Source organism: Macrobrachium rosenbergii, chromosome 24, assembly GCF_040412425.1.
Source record: "Macrobrachium rosenbergii isolate ZJJX-2024 chromosome 24, ASM4041242v1, whole genome shotgun sequence".
NCBI classification, from domain to species: domain Eukaryota; kingdom Metazoa; phylum Arthropoda; class Malacostraca; order Decapoda; family Palaemonidae; genus Macrobrachium; species Macrobrachium rosenbergii.
Window position 1 is genome coordinate 38,690,027 of NC_089764.1, and position 22,968 is coordinate 38,712,994.

Consider the following 22,968-nt stretch of genomic DNA (forward strand, 5'->3'; position numbering starts at 1 on the left):
GACGTAGAATTTTAGGAGTCTCTGAGGACTGGAATTTGGAGAAATTCTCGCCACATGCGACGTAGAATTTTAGGAGTCTCTAAGGACTGAATTTGAGAAATTCTCGCCACGTGCGACGTAGAATTTTAGGAGTCTCTGAGGACTGGAATTTGGAGAAATTCTCGCCACGTGCGACGTAGAATTTTAGGAGTCTCTGAGGACTGGAATTTGGAGAAATTTCGCCACGTCTGGACGAGAATTTTAGGAGTCTCTGAGGACTGGAATTTGGAGATCGCCACGTGCGACGTAGAATTTTAGGAGTCTCTAGGACTGGAATTTGTAGAAATTCTCGCCATTTTACGACGTAGAATTTTAGGAGTCTCTGAGGACTGGAATTTGGAGAAATTTCGCCACGTGCGACGTAGAATTTTAGGAGTCTCTGAGGACTGGAATTTGGAGAAATTTCGCCACGTGCGACGTAGAATTTTAGGAGTCACTTAGGACTTGAATTTGTGGAATTTGGAGGAATTTCGCCACGTGCGACGTAGAATTTTAGGAGTCACTTAGGACTTGAATTACGATTCGTCCCTTAGGACTTAGAAATTACTAACGGGAAACCCAAAGAAAAATGTATGCTGGGAAATGAATGGGAAAAAGAAAAAAAAATGCTACACACGCGGCATGGGCGGGGGTGGGGATGCAGGTCGTTTGGCCAACACCGGAGGTATTTTTAGATTCTGGGTGAATGAACCCGTATATTTATATACCGTCTGGGATTCCGGGGATTTTCCCATCGTCTGAGAGGATAACAGTACAACGGCCTAGTAATTTTCCCTATAAGCGGAGTTTAAATTTCGCTTTCCTAACACCTACTCGAATACTAACTACACTGAGAGAATTTTCAGCAATGCAAGCTGACTTCGTCGTGTCCCACGTGGGAATTTTATTCGCGCCTAAATAACAGTTCGCTAATTCGAAATGCGAAGTAAAAGTTATCACAGAGGAATTTCTTTCGCACTATTCCTCGAAGCAAGGATATGGCAAGATTTTAACACAGGAATTTTCGCACTATTCCTCGAAGCAAAAGATATGGCAAGGATTTTAACACACAGGAATTTCGCACTATTCCTCGAAGCAAAGGATGGTTAGCACTGGTTATTTCCTAACTACCTATCCTGAAAGGCATGCATTAACGAATCTAATACGGCGGTTCTTTTCTCTCAGTGATTACATGCGTCCCTATTTCTAATTCCTAGGAACAGTCACGATTGTAAAAAGGTTTTGCTAAGATTAACACATTACTTACGTGGAATTTTCTGGATCTGTGTGCTGGTTTTACACAAAAGGTTCGTAATTGTCTCGTACCCAGCTTAGCTTTGCTAATAGCTGATCTGGCAAGTTGCAAATGCAATAAAGCAACACTAGGGGAACTGCAACTGCAAAACGAGATCTATGGCCAGGCCGCCATTTTTACGTTTTTCCGTGGTTTTAGTTTGAAATATGCTCTGTGAGACAGGTAGCAACAATTTAAGGAAATTTAGCCTTGTGATTCTGACTTCGTGGGTACGGGAAAACGTAAAAAAGAGGAAAACAAAGGAGAATTTCATATGAGCATAGGGCTCTGGTTACTGAGGGAAATATTACGTAAAACACGTGGGCACATTTAAAGTAGTGTATTTACATAAATGACATTAGTATGGGAAAGAGGAACTCAGTAGATTGAATGAAACTGGGAATTCCAGCCACAGTCCGAGAAGCTTCCACGATAGGATCCTCTGAAATGAGAGATATGCACATTATACGCCAGTAATGAAAATAGACAAAAGAATAATGAATTCGAGGCTGCACTGAGGGTGCCAAAGGAGTAATAAAGACTTAATACTGCCGATGCAAGAGGCGCACGGACATTAGACAAGGGTGATTTCTGGCTTTCTCTTTAAGCAAATATTACGAGACAAAAGCGTGACTGAAATGGGGCTCTTCCAGGGCACTTTACCTTAGCAGATTTTCCGAGGGCGCGTAGAAGGCAGTCCGTGGATGACTTGCGATTTCCGAGGGCGAGTTTCTTCCACGTGGTGAGATGCAAGGGCTTCCGTAAAGGGGCAAGGCGATGGGGACTCCTCGAAACTCCAAGCAATGGCGTGTGGGCTCGAGGAATACGGTCGAAGGGCACGAGGAAAAGTATACTTTTGAAAGGGCCACGTGGTTAGGATGCAAGGGCATCGATGGGGCCAGGTGTTGGGGACGTCTTCACAAGTTCACTCCATATCTTCCAGCCCGCGTGTGTGTCGAGACCTCGTGGGCTTTTGCTTTTTATCCCCTCCTATGGGGCAGGGGTGCGCCCAACACAGATGTTTGACTCATTGCACCTGCTGCCCGCAGGGGAGGTTTTGGCCTGTAGGAGAGACACCCAAGCCAGATTACTTTTGCCTCGAAGGAAAGATCTTTATCAAAAATGGGAGCGCCTTTAATCTTTTAAACCTTGTTTTTAAGTCGATAGACAGATGGTCTATCGATCGGCCGGCTGGCAGTAAATGAACAACCAACAACAACAAAGAAGGGGGGGGAGGCAATTTGCTAGCGAATTCTTGCTAATCATAATAATATATATATATATATATATATATATATATATATATATATATATATATATATATATATATATATATATATATATATATATATATATAATCACACACTTTCTATATATATATATATAAATATATATATATATATATATATATATATATATATATATATATATATATATATATATATATATATATATATATATATATATATATATATATATATACATATATATATATATATATATATATATATATATATATATATATATATATATATATATATATATATATATATATATATATATATATATATATATATATATATATATATATATATATATATATATATATATATATATATATATATATATATATATATATATATATATATATATATATATATATATGTATATATATATATATATATATATATATATATATATATATATATATATATATATATATATATATATATATATATATATATATATATATATATTTATATATTTATATATATATATATATATATATATATATATATATATATATATATATATATATATATAATATATAGATATAGATATACATTGCAATTTGTCTTTAGGAAAGTCTAGAAAATCCCTTCACAGAAACAAAGTGGATACAAACTCCTTGTCAAGGAAAGTTCAGTGAAAGTGACGAAAGTCATCAAATTAATGTTAATTTCAAAAGTTCCACCACACCTGTGGCAGAAAGCTCAGAAATAAATGCATTGCAAATCCACTCTCAACGGGCAAACGTCGGGATAATGAGTTCAGTGGAAAAGAAACCTATGTTTGTGGACTCTAAGAGAATTTTCATGACTGGAAAGCTTTCAATAGTTCTTGAAGTATGATAATAGTTCAATGAGATCATTAAGAGTGTTCAAAAAGTGCACATTCCATAAAAAGATACGAGTACACTACATTAAAAGCCACAGCAATTTTACGAAATGTAAGGATTGTTTTTTTCTTTTAATTTCAAAGAATGACATTTTTTCTTCGAACAGGACAGGTGAGAGAAATGACTACTCTGGATTCTATTGAATCAATATTCAAAACGAGTTTGACATTTTCTATGAAAGGTTTTTTGACAGCACAGATATTCATATCAGGTCGATAAACATGGATCCACAAAGAGAAAAGAAATGGATGATTATTCTTTCAAAAGGAAAAGACCCAAACTGAGAGATAACACAGTTCGTCTGAATGTCTTTCCAAACCTCAGACAGCCAGAACTCAGTGAAGGAATGGCAATTTTTTTCCATGCGTTAGGAAGTGATATTATGATAAGTAAGATTAAATTAAAATAATTGGTATGGAGAAAATTATACGAAAGAATTGCAAGAAAAAGGAAGAAAATTTGAATGTAATGAAAACATTTTTAGAAAGCAAAAAGCATGTAAAAATATGAAAAAAGATGGGGAGTAATAAATCGATTAAGCAATCTGTCTTACCATCACAATTTGAACCATTCTGTGCAAAACCAGGAGGACAACAGGTTCGTCCATCTCCCTGGAAAGGGGGGTTGCAAGAGCAGCTGTAACTCCCGACGGAGTTCCTGCATGCTGCATGGGGGCTGCACTCCGCCTTCCCTCGGGCGCACTCGTCCATGTCTGCTCGGGAGTTAAACATAGTTTTGAGAAAAGAGGCATTGCGAATGGTCCCTTTTTTTCTGAGGGAGGGCAAGGAAAGTCATTTCGGGGGACAAAGAGGGCTAAGGGTTTTTTCAATCCACATATTATAAGGACTTGGAATTGATAGCATGCTGGGTAAAAACAATTAAACCTTTAAATATATATAACAAATCATTGCAAAACCAAACCCATCACAATATCAGATAAGATTTCTGTGTTAAAGAAGGACAGATGTTCCTTGAAACAAGAAAGGCAGTTGGAATAGTGACTTGGAATTCTATCTGTTTGATCCAATTATAGAAAGAGTTTCCTGTTCCTACCGGAAGGTCATCAAATGGGAAAGGGTTAACTTTGAAAGGAGAAAGAGCCATGATAAGATCTGACTAGATATATATGGCTACATCATCGAAAGTGTCATGTTGCTACTCTGATTAAGAAAGAGTAAGTGAGCACCCTATCTGAAGACTGCACACTAAAGAAGAAGTTCTATTTGCGAGCGACTGTTGACGTCGAGTCAGTCCGAAGCCGCCTCACAACACCTGAACCCTAGAATTCCGACCTACACATACAAGAGTTTCACACCTGCCATACTAGTATTTCTTTCATGTAGATTTTCAGTGTTTCTCAAAACGATGTCCATATCCCTTGACATGTTTCTTTAAGAGAACTATAGCGAGAGAGAGAGAGAGAGAGAGAGAGAGAGAGAGAGAGAAAGAAGAAGAGAAGATTATCCATGTGTCTTTTTTTATGACTTTGTTACCAGGCGGCTGGTTTGTCATCGAGACATCTTTTGTTTTGATTTGCACGTCCAGGCTTTGGGCTGTCACCGTCTCGGTCTTCGTAAACATGTCGATCATACGTTTTTTATTTTCTATCGTGATGCTGGGCGCTCACAATTTCCTGTTAAGAGTCACGTGGTCAAACTTCATGTTAAGATGCTTCGAGCCATGCGATCATCCTTTGTGTTAGAGACAGATCGACGTGTTGGTTACGTATTTTGTTTCCCCAAATGTGCCCTGATGGAGCGATTGCATCAGCCCATCCTGATCGCGTCACTGTGACCAGAGTCAGCGTCACTGTGACTGGAAGTCAGAAATGTTCTTTGGGTCTTGGTCCCAAAAATGTTGAGGTCTTGCTTGTAGCTTTAGGCAAAATCATATTCACTGAGATGCCCAAGAACCAAATGCAGTGTATAGATTTGAAAGGAAATTCCTCTCTCTCTCTCTCTCTCTCTCTCTCTCTCTCTCTCTCTCTCTCTCTCTCTCTCTCTCTCTCGCATATCCATTTAGTAGATTTTTTTGTAAAGTAACGTAAATTATTTTTATACTGGTCACTCTTTAGTGCTTGTTAAATTTCTTGTGAAATCTTGGAGTTGCATTTGTGTAAGATTGTGAATTCTGAGTGTTTCGTGGCGCCTCAATAATTAAGGTATTTTTTGGCAAAAGCCAGAACTGCAGTTAGCAGGTATTGTACTTAAAATTTATACCATGGTATAATTTGAAGGGTATGATTTGGAGGGTATGATTTGAAGGGTATAATTTGAAGGGTATGATATGAAGGGTATAATTTGAACTGTTTAAATAATCTGAAGTGTTTAAATGAGTGATTAGTAGACCGGTTAATATATTAAGTGATTTTTGCTTTAGTGAATTTACATTACATTTCATTTTCATGTTTTGTATAATAGTGTGTTCTTAATGTCATTTGAATTATTTAACTCTTTTTGAATTTAATACTTTTGTGTTTAAACTTTTAGTTTTTCAAGATGCTTACTCAGTTTTGATTCACATATTAACATTTTGCTGATTTAAGTTTGTTTCATAATTTGATTTGAAAATTAATTAAGATTTGTGCTTTGAAGTAATAGTCCTCATAATCAGGGGACTCGACTGACGTCAAGGGATGACGCCTCTTCCTCAGCGAGAGTTCCTAGAAGGGAATATCAAATACATCGCTTACGTCATGAAGAACCAAGCAATGGGGTTTTGCTTTTTCCTCTCTCTCTCTCTCTCTCTCTCTCTCTCTCTCTCTCTCTCTCTCTCTCTCTCTCTCTCTCATTTCGTCAGAGAATCTACCTCATTTATTGATCTAGTTTTATATGACAGAAACTATCATCTATTTAGTTATAATATTTTGTATTCACATTTAAGAGTTTTCTATTGGTATCTGAAAATCAAAGAGAGAGAGAGAGAGAGAGAGAGAGAGAGAGAGAGAAGACGAAGAAATGGCAAACAAACATATGATTATGCATGTATGCTTTGTGAATGTATGTATGTGTATATGTTTGTATGCATGCATGCATGGAGACATGAAACGAAAGCAGCCAAAGCACAACAAGACCTCAGTCAAGGACGACATAATTATCTCTTCGTCTCGAGGAAGAAGAAGAAGAAGAAGAAGAAGAAGAAGAAGAAGAAGAAGAAGAAGATCCATCTGGTGGTGACGCCATCCATTCCCCTCTTCCACATTCTCTGGTTTTCCTTCTTCGGTTCTTCAACGGCTCACTTGTTCGCCAGACATATCAGTCGTCACCTTTCCATCGATCGATCGGTCGATCGATCGATCGATCGAGAGAGAGAGAGAGAATGATAATAAGTAGCAACTGCGTGTCTAAAAACAAAGGGACCGCTGAAGGGTTGAGTTCAATATGAAATTTTGTTCCTTGTGGTGAAACGCCTGAGTGGATGCAGACTCCCCAACCCCACCAGTAGGAGAAAGTAAAGAAAATAATGATGAAACCGAAAGAAGAAGAAGGAGAAGAAGAAGAAGAAGAAGAAGAAGAAGAAGAAGAGAAGACAGACTCCGTGAGAGAATCGGAGCGTCATTTACACAGATAAATACATAGGCTGTTTATCTCCCTCCCTCACTTGAGGGCTGAACACAATTACATTATTATTATTATTATTATTATTATTATTTCCTGTGATCATTCTGCATCTAAGATCAACAATCCCATGAAGAGCAGAAGAGAGAGAGAGAGAGAGAGAGAGAGAGAGAGAGAGAGAGAGAGAGAGAGAGAGAGAGAGAGACATTCCCGTTCCTGTGTTAATCAAGGAAAGGCAGTCACTGCATGAGTACTGTAACTGGGGCCAACCAGGTAAATAAACAGGCTCAGTGCAGCTGTTGTCGTTTGACAGACAATCCTCACCAGTCAAGATTTCTTCTGATCAGTTCTGTGTCTAAGATGTAAAATCCCTTCAAGATTTTGGGGGGAGAGAGAGAGAGAGAGAGAGAGAGAGAGAGAGAGAGAGTATCAATTTTGAAAATGGGATACCTGCAGAAAGCCCAATGACTGATTTACATTCCAGTTGATTGCAGTGTAATCATCTTTCTTCAGGAAGTTGAATCTGCAATTCATAAGAGAGCAACTGAAAAAGAATCTCTTTTATCATTCTTCCCACACTTATTCCAAAAAAGATTTGGCATTTCTTCCATGATTGCTCGGTAGTTCCGTCAAAATATGTTTTTCTCCTTTCAAATCATTATTTCCAATAATAATAATAATAATAATAATAATAATAATAATAATAATAATAATAATAATAATTATTATTATTATTATTATTATTATTATTATTATTATTATTATTATTATTATTATTATTATTATTATTATTATTATTATTATTATTATTATTATTATCATCGGAAATAATGATCTGAATGCAGTAAAAACATATTTTGACTGAACTACTGAGTAATTAAGGAAGAATCACCAGGTCTTCTTTGGAATAAGTGTGGGAAGAATGACAAAAGAAAGAGATTCTTTTTCAGTTGCTCTCTTCCTAATTAGCCGTTCCTGAAGAAAGATGATTATTATATATACTGCAATCAGCGGAATAAATGTCAGTCATTTGGGTTTTCTGCGGCACGTCTGAGCACGTTGCCAAATGCTACTTGTGCCAAGCCAAGAAGTGGAAGGGACAGGAAGAAGAAGAAGAAGAAGAAGAAGAAGAAGAAGAAGAAGAAGAAGAAGAAGAATGGACCTGATGCCGAAGGGCCAGGAAGTCGAACTGACCGGAATGAAGCCGAATGGACGAGATGCTGAATATAATTATACTGTAAGTAGTCGAAAGGAAGAGGATAGATAATTAAAACCGTTATTTGCAACTTTCTTTCACAAAAATTATTGAAAACAATGCAAGTCATAAAATGATAATGAAGTGAAGTCAATTACAAGTAATAAAACATAATGTAAAAAATTATTTATATAAAACTTTTATTATGTAATTAAAAACTGTAATCATTGTATATAATTGTTTGCCTAGTGCCTGCGGCAGAGTCAAATTAATGTCCTATATGTCTATGTCCAAACCAGAAAAGAAAGCAACAGCAACAGCGTCACTTTCAGACATGCGAAAGTTCTTTGCTCGCGTTGTGACGTCATCCAAAGCTTCGACCATTTCTGCCTTTCCTGCCCTTCGCATGATTCTTCCGCGTGGCAATTCTTCCGTTGCATTCCGAATTATATAGGGTGCTCGTCACTTCTTCCGAATGCTCAGCTTTATTTGACTCTTCTCCTGCATACCGTCCAATACTTTCAAAGCGAATGACGAGCCCCATCAGGTGGACGACAACGTACTTTATCGTCAGTAGCTTTGAGCCTAGCACTCCATTCTTTGCGTTTTGAACACCGCCAATATGTATACAGTGTCGTGAACCTTTGTATCGAGAACGCAGGCATAACCACTTGAACGAAGCTTTCTTCCTCCTCGTGCTGTCTGCGCAAATCCGTGGTCAAACTCAAAGGAGAGTCATTTTCTAAAATAGAAAGAAAGTTGTTTCCTTGTTACCTATCACGAAATTGCTAATTATCTATATATTTAAGGTTTGTGGTAATTATCTAATTGACGACCCACCCAAGATTGTTTCGACTTCTTGTAGTACATCCGGCCTCACGTCTGTTCGGCATTTTGTCTGCTCGGAATTCCGGCCATTCGGCATCATGTCCTCCCATTCTTCTTCTTCTTCTTCTTCCTGTCCGTTCGTTTTCATTCATGTTCGTTCGGCCTCTTGTCTTTCGGCCTAAGTGCATTCGGCATCATGTCCTACTACCTTCTGCAGGTGTCCCATTTTCATAATTGATACTCTCTCTCTCTCTCTCTCTCTCTCTCTCTCTTCTGTTCTTCATGGGATTGTTGATCTTAGACGCAGAAATTACTACAGGAAATAATAATAATAATAATAATAATAATAATAATAATAATAATAATAATAATAATGTTATTATGTCCAACCCTCTAAGAAGGGAGGGAGATAGACATCTGTCTGTCTTTATCTGTCTAAATGACGCTCCGAGTCTCTCCAGGAACCTGTCCATTCTATCGTCTTCTTCTTTCTCTTCTTCTTCTTCTTCTTCTTCTTCTTCTTCTTCTTCTTCTTCTTATTCTTCTTCCCTCGAGACGAAGGTCTTGTTGTGCTTTGGCTGCTTTCTTTTCATGTCTGCATGCATACATACATACATACATACATATAGAGGGCCGGACTAAGCTGGTGGGAGGCGTGGGGCCCACTCTGGTGGGAGGCCCCCCCCTTTCCAACTCCTATTGCATACACTACAAACCATAGCCTAATTAATCTAGTAGCCACAATACAGTAATACTAATATATTAGTTGGACAGTTTTATTTAAGAAATACTACAATGGGACTATTCTTCTGATGTTATTAATATGCATAAACATAAAATAAAATAAGCATAAGATGTTCTTACCATATTTTTTTACACATATACAGTTACAATTATTTATATAAAAATGATATTGTAACTAACGCATATAATTATAATAGCTCATTCTTTCTAATGGAGTTTGGCTAGTATGGGTAATATAAGTGCCCGATTACAATACTGACCTTATTATTAAATTAAAATGTATTGTTTTTATGCTAATGCTGTGACCGATTTCTAAGAAGACCTTCTTCCACTCAGCAGCGAAAAACAGGAGGTCGGGAATTGAGGTCGAATTCTGTGGTGGGGGATTTGTTTGGCAAGCTTGAAGGTAATCTCTCCCTGTCTGTCTGTCTGTCTGTCTGTCTGTCTGCCTGTCTGTCTGTCTGTCTGTCTGTCTGTCTGTCTGTCTGTCTCAACAATTAATTGGCTAAGAGATTTATGAAAAGACTCAATATCTGGCGTAGGAAAGCAAGTGAATCTTGATCATTAAATCATCTAAACTCTAAAAGTGTCCTCATCATCTCCAGCATTATCTCTGCTTTCCTTGTTATCATAGGTATCGCCACTTCTGCAAGATATAATCCATCTTTATTCAGTTTCTTTTATCCCTCGAAATCGAGGAGCAACGAAGCAGCTCCTCACAAGTGGCACTCGGGAAGTCGTATCATGACCCTGTCGAGTGCTTCTTAATCATCAGGCTATGATAACACAATCGGCGACGCACGCATTCCCAGCCTATCAGTCATCCACTTGAACTCTGGTCTGACGACAGAGAGACAAGGAAGGCCCTTGAACAGTGGACTGAGTCGCGCGTCTGCTGCTGCTGCTGCTGCAGGAGTTTCCTGTAGATAAGCTCTGTCTGTCTTCTCTTTCATTCTGAACATGCTGTCGTTTCTCTTTATTTATCGTCTTACTGTTCGTGTTGCAGCCGAGGATGGAGAGAGCTTTCTAAAGTTTCGTGGAATTACGAAAGCAAACAAAAGGGCCTTCGAGGATTTCGGAAAAATTTTAAGAAGAGGTTTCATGAGTCCTTTCTCAACTGTTGTTCGTGTAATTATAGAATTGTTTCGCTGTTCATTAGTTCATCTGCTCTCCTCTGTCGTCTTTATCCGCATCTTATCATGTCTTTCTCAATTCCCGTTTTTCTTTAAACATAAAGGTTCAGTCAGAATATTTTCTTCCAAGAAACAAATACTTGTCTGAGGACAGTGTTGTGTGGAACACAAGGTCTAGATATGAGTCCATTTCATTGTCAAAAAAAAATTGTCAAAAAGACCATTGTTTACCAAATCGAGTACCCAGATAAGACCTCATCTCTCGGTCGTGAGGGAGGAAATCACTTTTCCCTCTGGGGTCTCTCCAGGTGACCTCAGGGAGGGTGACGGGCGGGGAGAAGTGACCCCAGAGAGTGTTAGGAGAGATATTGCCACTCTTCAAAACACCTTGGGAAAGCAGGTGTCGGTCAAAGTTATGGGTTCGTTTGTTCTGAGGACTGAGAGAGAGAGAGAGAGAGAGTCTAGAAAGAAAGATTTGGAAAAAATTTTGCAATTTGATGAAAGCAAATGACAAATACTGAAACAGAATATCAGCGTGACAGCCCTTTAGCCAGAGGGAAGCAGACACTGTGGGAGCCCGGGTCAGACCTTGACCTTGGCAAGAGTATTGTTCGGATTGCATTTGCTGCTGCCAAGACATTTCATTGTTTTGGTCCCTCTGTTTGTCTCGCTTTTGTTCATGAAACACTCGAAGGGACTAGACGTTTCATTTTCCGTTTTTCCTCAGCTATTATGTATTATGTCACTGGCGATTAGAGAGAGAGAGAGAGAGAGAGAGAGAGAGAGAGAGAGAGAAGATGCCATTATACCAGTATAAAGTCAGTACGTAATCTCTCTGTCCATGGCAGTCTCATCTCTCTCTCTCTCTCTCTCTCTCTCTCTCTCTCTCTCTCTATATATATATATATATATATATATATATATATATATATATATATATATATATATATATATATATATATATATATATATATATATATATATATATATATATATATATATATATATATATATATATATATATATATATATATATATATATATATATTATATATATATATACAGTATATATATGTTTCTCTAAGCCTCATACATTATATATATATATATATATATATATATATATATATATATATATATATATATATATATAATGTATGAGGCTTAGAGAAACATATTTGATGTGGAAGGGGGTTGGGGGGAGAAACACTTCTGCAAACACGAGATCAGGAAAGGTCAAAGCAAAACACTCTTATGAAACCCAAATGAAATCAGACGTGCCGAGTGCCTAATGGCACCTGTGTGTGGCGACGAAAAGGACGTGGACAGAGCACAATCAGACGGGGTCTGTCTCTCTCCCACAGACAGGAGGGGAAGTTCGAAAGGTCAATGCTAAGGAGCAAAGGACGTTGACCCAAATCACTTATGTGCCAGGAACTTTGTCAATCTTCCTAGTGTTACTGTCAAAAGAAGAAGAAGAAAAAGAAGAAGTTGTTTGAAGTGCTTTAGAGTGCCACTTAAAGGCTGGGGACTGGTTGTAGTTGTTGTGCATTGCATCAGTCAATCAATCAATCAATCAGTGTTGCTGTGCCCATCCTTCTGTCTACCCTTTCTTCTTCTTCTTCTTCTTCTTCTTCTTCTTCTTCTTCTTCTTCTTCTTCTTCTTCTTCTTCTTCTTGTCTCGTTTTCATCTTTATTTTCTTTACTTTCCCCCACCAAAGACATTGAGCACTTCACCAAAAGGAATAAAGTTTCATATTGAAGTTAACACTACAGTAAGACTCAGTTCTTGGTAAGAGATGTAGTAACTACTAAACATTCTCTCTCTCTCTCTCTCTCTCTCTCTTCTTCTTCTTCTTCTTCTTCTTCTTCTTCTTCTTCTCTCGTTTTCTTCTTTATTTTCTTTACTTTCCCCCACCAAAGACATTGAGCACTTCACCAAAAGGAATAGAGTTCCATATTGAAGTTAACACTACTGTACAGTAAGACTCAGTTCTTGGTAAGAGATGTAGTAACTACTAATCATTCTCTCTCTCTCTCTCTCTCTCTCTCTCTCTCTCTCTCTCTCTCTCTCTCTCTCTCTCTCTCTGTCTTCTCCTTCTTCTTCTTCTTCTTCTTCTTCATAACAAAGCCGAACAGGGCCAGGAAAAGCTCACAACCAATATACTGTATTTGTCAAACAACTGAGTTGTTAAGGAACCATCAACGTGACGTCATCAACGTGACATCTTCATCACCAGTTGGATCTTCTTCTTCTTCCTCCTCTTCCCTCGAGACGAGGAGATCACCGACTCGTCCTTGACTGAGGTTGTGCTCTGCTTTGGCTGCTTTCCTTTTCAGCTCCCATGCGTCCATATACAAGTGCATGCATGTGTAAAGGCCAATCCTGAAGCCTATACTTCTTTAAGTCTCCGTTCTATGAAGAGAGGTTGGTATCTCGCTTTTCCCGAGATATTGTGGGATAGCCTGTAGCGTGAGCCGACATCATAAGTTATACCTTTCCTAACTAAAATCTAAGGACCACTGGAATGAGCTACTAAGTACAAAACTAAACCTTTATTGACAAAAAATAACGAAAATAACTTCCAAAAAATTACGAAGAATGAAAATGAATGATTCAACATATCTATCAAAATTCTTCTAAGGAAACAAGGTCCAAAATCATAAACACCCAATTATTTAAGGAAAATACAGAAATAACTCATCTGTCATTCAAATCATAAACAGGTCAATTAATGGAATCAGGTCATTTCAATAATGTCATACCACTCCCTTCCTCGAAGAGGGACGTGAAGGAAGGAGAGAGGAATACTTCACAAAAATCCTCTGAAAACAGTCTCCACGTGTGTTTTCACGGTTCACATGCTAAATTATACCGATAACGAATCGCAATGCCCAATCCTTCATTGTTCACTCCCATTTTATTCATTATGCAATGCACATACGAACACACTCTTCGTGACATCATTCGAGGTCAAAGTACGGCAAGACACGCCTCTGTACTCCAAGGCCTCACGAAGTACATGTACACACACGTACATCGCTTGAATGCTTTCTTCAAAACCGGAATTTATAACCGGTTCACCTTCTAGAACGTTTTAAGCTGAAACCGCACTTTTTACGCCTCTTGGTCTTATCACCAAGGAGCCTCTGCGACCCTTGTGGTATGCGAATGGTTCAGCATTTTCCTACATGCTGTGTATAGTCGAAATGGACTCTCGAATAGCCGACCATCTTTTCAAAGGTCACCTTCGCGAGTAGCTACACATGCATACATATACAGTCATAGGTTTGTTTGCTCGTTCATGCACAGACACTTGTTGCAACTGATTTGCTTTGACTCATGCAACTGCAGTTGCCAGCTTTGAAGGAAATATGGAGGAATAAAGTCGAAGAATTGCAAGACCAGATCTTCAACGCTTCCTGGACAATGAACAAAAGAACAGATAAAGAAAATCCTGCTGTCTGTGGAGACACAGACTGACAGACAGACAGACAGGCATTCCGCCGCCGACGACGCTCGAGGATTTCAGCCCTGACAGATTTCCTTCAAGATTTATTTTATCTATGAATCCATTATTTAATCAATTATGTTCATTATTTAATTACTTTTGAGCTTCCTTTTTTGTCTTTGCCTCTCATCTTGTGTCTTTGGGGGACTTTCTCTCTCTCTCTCTCTCTCTCTCTCTCTCTCTGTATGTATATATAAACATATGTGTGTAAGTGTGTGTGTGTGTATGGCAGGGCTTCTGCAAGAAAAGGAAGTGTGATAGAGTGACAGACAGCAAAGAGGGCGCTTAGAAAGGCTCATGAGAGAAGTGGCACATATGCAGTCCCTCAAGTGCTGATGATGGGTTGCCCCAGAGTTGTTTCTAGAGAATTTCCCCTTATTTCTTCTTCGGCAAAAGTTCCCTCTTGATCAAACGTTGTCGCCTAAACGCAAAGATCGTCAAGAAGAAGAAGAAGAAGAAGAAGAAGGCGAAATAAAATTAACTTCAACAGAGAAAAAACAATAAAGCAATCTCAAGAAGTCTCACTGATTTGTCTTTCACCTTTGACTTTCTCTCTCTCTCTCTCTCTCTCTCTCTCTCTCTCTCTCTCTCTCTCTCTCTCTCTCTCTCTCTCTCTCTCTCTCTCTCTCTCCACTAGGTACAGAGGAGGGTTCCAGAACTTGATGCAAGCAAACCTCAAGTGCAAGGCGAGATTGACAGCACAATGGACATAACGTCATCACCAGTGTGTTGAGGGGGGGGAGGGGGAGGAGGGCATTTGCTTGCTTTCCTTTCAAGGTCACTGATGAATACCCATGAAGTCTCTCAGAGCGCGTGCCCCTGAGGCTCTGCATGCCCATATCAGAGCTCAGTGATGTCACGAGGGAATCCAAACATTCACTTACGTATACATACATTCATACATACAAACATGCATACACACATACACACACACACACACACACACACACACACACACACACACACACATATATATATATATATATATATATATATATATATATATATATATATATATATATATATATATATATATATATATATATATATATATATATATATATATATATATATATATATATATATATATATATATATATATATATATATATATATATATATATATATATATATATATATATATATATATATATATATATATATATATATATATATATATATATATATATATATATATATATATATATATATATATATATATATATATATATATATATAATTATATATATATATATATATATATATATATATATATATATATATATATATATTAACTTTATCACATACACAATTGTTCTGTGCATTAGTAGAATTACTAAAAGGACCTCATTCAAACTGGATGGTATCAAATGAAGTTTTTTATTCAGAAAAAGTTACAAGCTTTCTTGGACAAAAAGTCCACATTATCAAGTATCCGTACAATGAGCAGACGCATAGTCCAGCTGTATTTATGTGTGTGCTGGGTACTTTTAATCCTATAATCGCCTAACTCCTCCTGTGTGACCCCCACCCCCTCGTGATCTTGGTCTTTCTCTGCTCCCTTCTTCTTCCAGGTGTCCGTCCGTCCGTTTTCCGTGCGTTCTCTTGCGTTTTTCCTTCGTTTCCTTGCTACTGTGGAGTAGACGATTTTTCTAGATATGCTGTCTTCAAAGCCGTTTCCGGTGTTCCCTGCCATCGTGTTGTTGGCGCAAGTTATGAAGGCGTTCTCTACAACCAGTCTAGATGTTTTGCTGGTGTTCCTGTACAGAAAACTCATATTTTCCCAGTCTATTCTGTGATCATTTTCCCAACAGTGTTTGGCAACTGCCGACGTCTGATTATAATGCCTTATGTTCTGCAGATGTTGTTTGCTTCGCTCTTTACATGATTTGCCAGTTTCGCCATAGTACCCTTCTTCACAGTCTAGACACGCTGCCATATATACCCCCTTCTAATCTCTTCCCCTCTACCGACTTTTATTCCTAATGGTGTTTTTGTAGCTGCCTATCAATTTGAAATTATTTAGCTTTCTGGTGATGGGTGCAATAGAGTTGTTGTCCCGAACTGTAATTGTTTTCTTTCCTACCAAATGTTCCTTTTCTATCCTTTCCCTCTCCTCAAAATAGTTTTTCCTTGCTTTGATGTGTGCCCACTCCCACCAATACTTAGGGTAGCCTAATCTCCTAAAACTCTCCCTCAGGTAATCCAGCTCTTCGTCTAAAAATTCGGGACTGCAAATCCTATAAGCCCTGATGGCCAACCCTGTCATTAATCCTATTTTTATTTCTTTCCTATGACTGTAGAACCTATGTATGTATGAATTGGTGTGTGTCTTCTTCCTATATACCTTGAATTTTAAATTTTCCCCTTCCCTCTTGACCAGGACATCCAAGAAAGGAATTTCTCCCTCCTTCTCTTCTTCTATTGTGAACTTGATGTGTCCATTTAGTTTATTTATGTTTTCTAAAAACTTGTGTAGATCTCCCCTTTCTCCCTTGTAAATAATCAAGATGTCATCCACGTATCTTACCCATTTTACGATATTTAAGTTCCCTTTATTTACTTTGCCCACCTATTCCTTTTCAAACCATTCCATAAAGATATTAGCTAGAATTGGTGAAAGATTTGAACCCATGGCCACGCCATTTTTTTGTATATAATGGTTTTCGCCCCACTTGAAAACATTAACGCTGAGGGCCGCTGTTAGCAGTTTCATTAAAACGTCATGATCTATGTCGCATGTATAGACACCCCCCCCCATATTCTTTTTTATTATTTCCATCATCGTCTTTACTGGTACGTTAGTGAACAGGGAAGTTACATCCAGACTTACAAATTTACAGTCTTTTACGTTAATTTTGGATAATTCGTCCATCAGGTTCCTGTTATGTTTTAAACGCCCTTTGGATACTAAGTCTACCCATTTTCCCATTATGTTGGAAAGAAATTTCTCCAGCCTCCTCTGCAGTGATCTCGTCGATACCACGATCGGTCTTAGCGGGCACCCTTCCTTGTGGATCTTAGGGCTACCATAAATATATGGGATCTCTGGACTTTCCACTGATTTTACTCTATGTTCTAATTCTTTTCTCTTGGTTTTGTCGTGGATTTTTGTCAACACTTCCCTTACTTTTTTGTTAAAATTGCACTGTACCCCCCTAATGTCCAGTTTTTTGTTGCAAGCCTCATATGTGTTTTCATCGTTTAGCAGTTGTTCTAACTTATTCTCGTATTCTACGGCATCCATTACTACAACCGCCCCCCCCCCCTTTGTCTACCTTACAAATCTTCAAGTCCCTGTATTTTCCTAATCTATCAAGGGCCTTACGTAACCTCTCCGGAAACACGAATCTGTTCGACCTAATCCCCGCCCACATGGCCCCCCTGCAAAAAGCTGCTTCATCCCCATTTTTGTTCTTATCCAGTTCCCTTAAGCTTCTACACATTTCAATGAAATCGTGAATTTCGTTCCTCATGCAAAAATTAAGGCCATATCCTAACACTAGCACTTCATCCCTACATAGGAGTCTCTTAGACATGTTCTTGACTAAATCAAAGTTCCCTGGCAAATCATGTAAAGAGCGAAGCAAACAACATCTGCAGAACATAAGGCATTATAATCAGACGTTGGCAGTTGCCAAACACTGTTGGGAAAATGATCACAGAATAGACTGGGAAAATATGAGTTTTCTGTACAGGAGCACCAACAAAACATCTAGACTGGTTATAGAGAACGCCTTCATAACTTGAGCCAACAACACGATGGCAGGGAACACCGGAAACGGCTTTGAAGACAGCATATCTAGAAAATCGTCTACTCCACAGTAGCAAGGAAACGAAGGAAAAACGCAAGAGAACGCACGGAAAACGGACGGACACCTGGAAGAAGAAGGGGGCAGAGAAAGACCAAGATCACGAGGGGGTGGGGGTCACACAGGAGGAGCTAGGCGATTATAGGATTAAAAGTACCCAGCACACACATATAAATACAGCTGGACTACGCATCTGCTCATTGTACGGATACTTGATAATGTGGACTGTTTGTCCAAGAAAGCTTGTAACTTTTTCTGAATAAAAAAACTCCATTAGATACCATCCACTTTGAATGAGGTCCTTTTAGTAATATATATATATATATATATATATATATATATATATATATATATATATATATATATATATATATATATATATATATATATATATGTGTGTGTGTGTGTGTGTGTGTGTGTGTGTGTGTGTGTGTGTGTGTGTCTTGAGAGAGTATTGAGAGAATAGAGAAAGCGTATTTTTTCGAAGTGGAAATATCAAACACAAAGCCAATCTACTTACCAGCCTATAGAGTAGCCCATTCTCAGAAGGAGATCACTGCAAGAAAAGTACAAAAAATGGATAGACAAGGAATGATAGAACCATCAAAATCTCCATGGTCTTTCCCACTTTTGCTAGTTCCAAAAAAAGGATAAAACCTACAGAAGGTTAAACAAGATAACTGAAAATGATTGTTATCCAGTGCCGTCTATGAGAGATCTTATCACAACCATTGGATCCAAGGAATACTTTACCACAATAGATTTGTTGTAAGGATTTTTACAAATTCCTCTAGACAAGGAAAGTACATCATTAACTGCCTTTAGTACAAGCAATGGTAGATATCAATATGTGAGAATGCCTTTTGGTCTGAAGTCAAGCCCAGTAACCTTTGTGAGATTAATGGATAAGATTTTAGGTGATTTATTAGGCGAGGATGTACATTGCTATAGAGACGATTTGGTAATAGCAACAGATACAGTTGAAGAACACACAAAACTGGTGAGAGAAGCACTAAATAGACTGAGGAAGGCAAATCTTAAATTGAAGTTAAAGAAGTGCAATTTCTTTAGAAGGAAAACAGACTGCCTGGGACACACATGAAGTGAAAAGGGCGTGGAAGTAAACGACTTAAAGATTAAGTCAATCAAAGAATATCCTACACCTCAATGTAAGAAGGATGTGATGTCATTTTTGGGATTACCGGGTTTTTACTGCTAGTACATAAAGAATTTTGCAACAATATCCACTCTGCTGGCGGAGTTATTAAAGGAACACGTGTCGTTCATGTGGAAAACAAGGCAACAAGAAGCATTTGATGAGCTGAAAGAAAGGTTAACGCATTCTCCCATACTTAGTTTCCCAGACTTCAGTAAAGAATTCTTTTTAGCTACAGATGCAAATTGCACTGGTATAAGAGCATGCTTAATGCAGACATAACAAATATAATGCTATAGCACATTACAGCAGAAAGCTAAAGCCCATTGAAGTAAACTACTCAGTGACAGACCTAGGGTCTTTAGCCATAATAAAGCTTTGAAGCACTTCAGATATATCATATTTGGGTATAAGAAGGCCAATAAAGTGGCAGACACCTTATCAAGGCATAGTGCACAAGGTGATAGTATAAACATGATAGGTCACGAAGCAGAACAGGTTGAATTCATAAGCAATGTATTTACCATGCATTACACAGAATTTTCCAGACAATTTCATAAGTGAACAAAAAAGTGATGAAGATTTAAGAGAGATCTTCAGTTTTGTAGAAAATAAGAGAATTTAGTCAAGGTGACCGGGCAGGATTAAGTAACAGAATTGGATGCCCCATAGACTCGGTAAACATCATAGATGACGTACTAATTTGGATGAGTCATGAATGTGACCCAATTGATCAATGACTAGGAGTGCTCCATAAAAGAATAGTACCCAAGAGCCTAAGAAATAAGATCACTGGGTTAATGCATGACGATGACATGAGAGCTCACCCAGGAAGGGACGAGACAGAGTAGTTAAGAGATCTTTCCATTGGAAAAGAATTTACAAAGATGTTAGTAATTACTTGAAGAGCTGCAATACTTGCAGCAGTTACAAGTGAAGAACAGATAAGGAGTACCTCTAGGGAAATATCCCATCCCGCAGACTCCATTTGAAAGAGTAGCCATAGATCTTATCACTAACCTTCACACCACGAGTAAGGGGAATAGTAATATATTTGTGTGTATTGACGCACTGTAATGAACCCCCAATTTCTTTGGGGCCGTCAGGTTCTTATTTTTAAAATAGTTTAAGTACTGGGGACTAGGAGAAGTCTGAAGTACTGGCAATCTCAAGGAGAAGGGTGCCAAAGAAAATACTCAGATTACCTTAAAACTAAATTATTTACCCTAAATTTTTATACATTTACAAATGAGTCAGGGTTTTGGAAAACAGACGTAAAGCAAATGACCAATACCAATACAAACAATCAAATTACATGGTTCCACATACGTTACTTTAAATTCAACAATTCTCAATAAAAATCACAAAATAAATAATTTCAAGCAGCAGCACAACACAAATACAAAAATTTTATATTAATCATTACATAAACACTTTCAGAGCCATACTTGCTCATTAACCACAATTACACAAGCCACTCGCTCAATAATATACAACCATAACTCAGAGCCTTTTGCTCTACTCAGTACACTGAGAGCATTTTGCTCCATATACAAAAATAACTCAAGAGCCTTGTGCCCTACTCAGTATACCATAACTCCACGAGAGCCTTTTGCTCCACCAGTAGTAAGAGTTACTAAAAACATGGTCCGGTCACGACTACCTCCTCCAGTACTTGAAGCCCATCAGCCCATTGACGCTTCAAGTCTACTGATGTGGCCATCACCCTCCAACCAGGTGGTACTCGAGAAACTGCTGTCGCTGCCATCACCCACAACAAGGTGATCCTCAGAAAACTGTGCCTGCTGCCATCACCCACAAGGTGATCCTCAGAAAACTGTGCTTGCTGCCATCACCCACAAGCTGATCCTCAGAAAACTGCTGCTACTGTGTTCTCGACGGAGTCACGGAACATTGTCGAGAACCTGCCGTTCTGCTTTCCAAAACCTGACTGACACTGAAAAAAGCGGAGACGAACGACACCTCGCCTCCCCCACACAAAATACCGGAGAGCAGGTAAACAATTCAAACAATGTAGTTTGAAAACAAAAACCATCAGAAAACCTGACACGCACTCACTAGATATACAGAGTTAATACCATTAACTAGTAAAGGAGTTAAAGAGTGTGCAATCACTCTCTTTGATAAGATATTTTGTAGGTATTCTGCCCCACAGCTCATTTTATCCGATAATGGCACTGGTTCAATAACTCATTAGTTCAAGAAATTTGTGATGCATTCAAGGTAGAAAAGGTAACGATACAACCGTATCATCCAGCTAGTAATGGCTTAGCAGAAAGAAATGGCAGAAAGCTTTTAGATGCATTAAGGCATACAGTAAGACAGGATCCTGAGTGGGACGTCAATTTACATTTAGTCCAATTATCAATAAATGCTAGGTATCATACAAGTACTCAAGCAACACCTATAAAGGCTTTAATGGGATATGACCCAAGATTACCATATGAGTGGCTGAATCAGCCAATACAGCCTAATTACTCTGAAGACATTATGAAAATAAGAGTTGGGAATTTCAAGGTAATTCATAAGCAATTACACAAGAATATAGAGGTAAAGCCAGTAGATTACAAGACAGGCGATGAAGTTTACATCAAGAAGGAAGTAAGAAGTGGTATTAATTATAAGTTAGCCACTAAATTTACAGGGCCATACAAGGTCATACAAGTGCAAGAGACTAAGGTGAAAGTGAAAAAGGTGAATGAATGAATACCTTCCACATATGCTAAATCATTAGAAGAAGGATTTTGGATAAATAAAGACAAAGTCAAAAGAACTAAGGAAGTTAAAGATGCAGAACTGACTGAAGAATAAGAAGAAGAAATTTCAGAAGAAAAAACTAGATATAACCTAAGAAACAGAAGAGTCACATTTCAGTAATACTGATAAGAACAAACCCATCAATTCATCCTGTTATTCCCTGTATTTGATTTCTTTATTGCCGAGTTCGCCTTCATTGGTTGACTTAGTAATGAAACCATTTTTTTTCATAATGTTGCAATTCTCACTTTAATTACTTGGTTTTGCAGCAGAAGGATTTGGGGTTAAGGCGCCATAACATCGAATTTACCTTTTCTTTAACTGAGGGAAAATACTTAGGAAGCAAGAAAGTAAAGTAAAACTTCTGAAATGTAGCGTATTAAAGTCAGAAGGGTTAGCAGTCAATTTTAGGGAATTGCAACCCACTATCACTAATAGAAGAATAAAGCAGAAGTTTAAGACAGGTATTCAATTATTTAAACGAGAATCTTGTTTTCAAATCATGAATATGAATTTCAGTGTACGAATCATAGAAATAAAAGTTAAAGGAATGAGAGATACAGTTTGTAAGATTTGTGAATACTTTAAGAATACCTCATCAAGGAGAAGTCTTGGCATAACCCATAACATGTCAACATTGAAAGAAGTGCATGAACTATACTAACATTAGAAGTAGAAATAGTAATTACTTATTTTCCCGTAGAACTAACATGAAGGCTTACTAATTTGTTTTGCCAGTCACAAAGATATTCATAAGTACTA

General features: G+C 37.9%; 1 protein-coding gene across 16 annotated transcripts in view; it reads right to left on the bottom strand.

Annotated features, from left to right (window-relative positions):
* The window catches only part of LOC136852040 (adhesion G protein-coupled receptor E1-like), a 56,754-nt gene that overhangs the window by 15,937 nt on the left and 17,849 nt on the right, over positions 1-22,968 (bottom strand). For 8 of the 16 annotated variants that reach the window (XR_010857059.1, XR_010857063.1, XR_010857064.1 and 5 more), the window contains one exon: positions 4,045-4,203. The exons of the other annotated variants lie outside the window; for them this stretch is intronic. Coding sequence is in view for 1 of the 8 variants with exons in the window: in XM_067126520.1 (XP_066982621.1) it covers positions 4,045-4,203 (159 nt within the window). In the remaining 7 variants the exon portion in view is untranslated. The remainder of the gene's footprint in view (positions 1-4,044; positions 4,204-22,968) is intronic. 16 annotated transcript variants of the gene reach the window in all.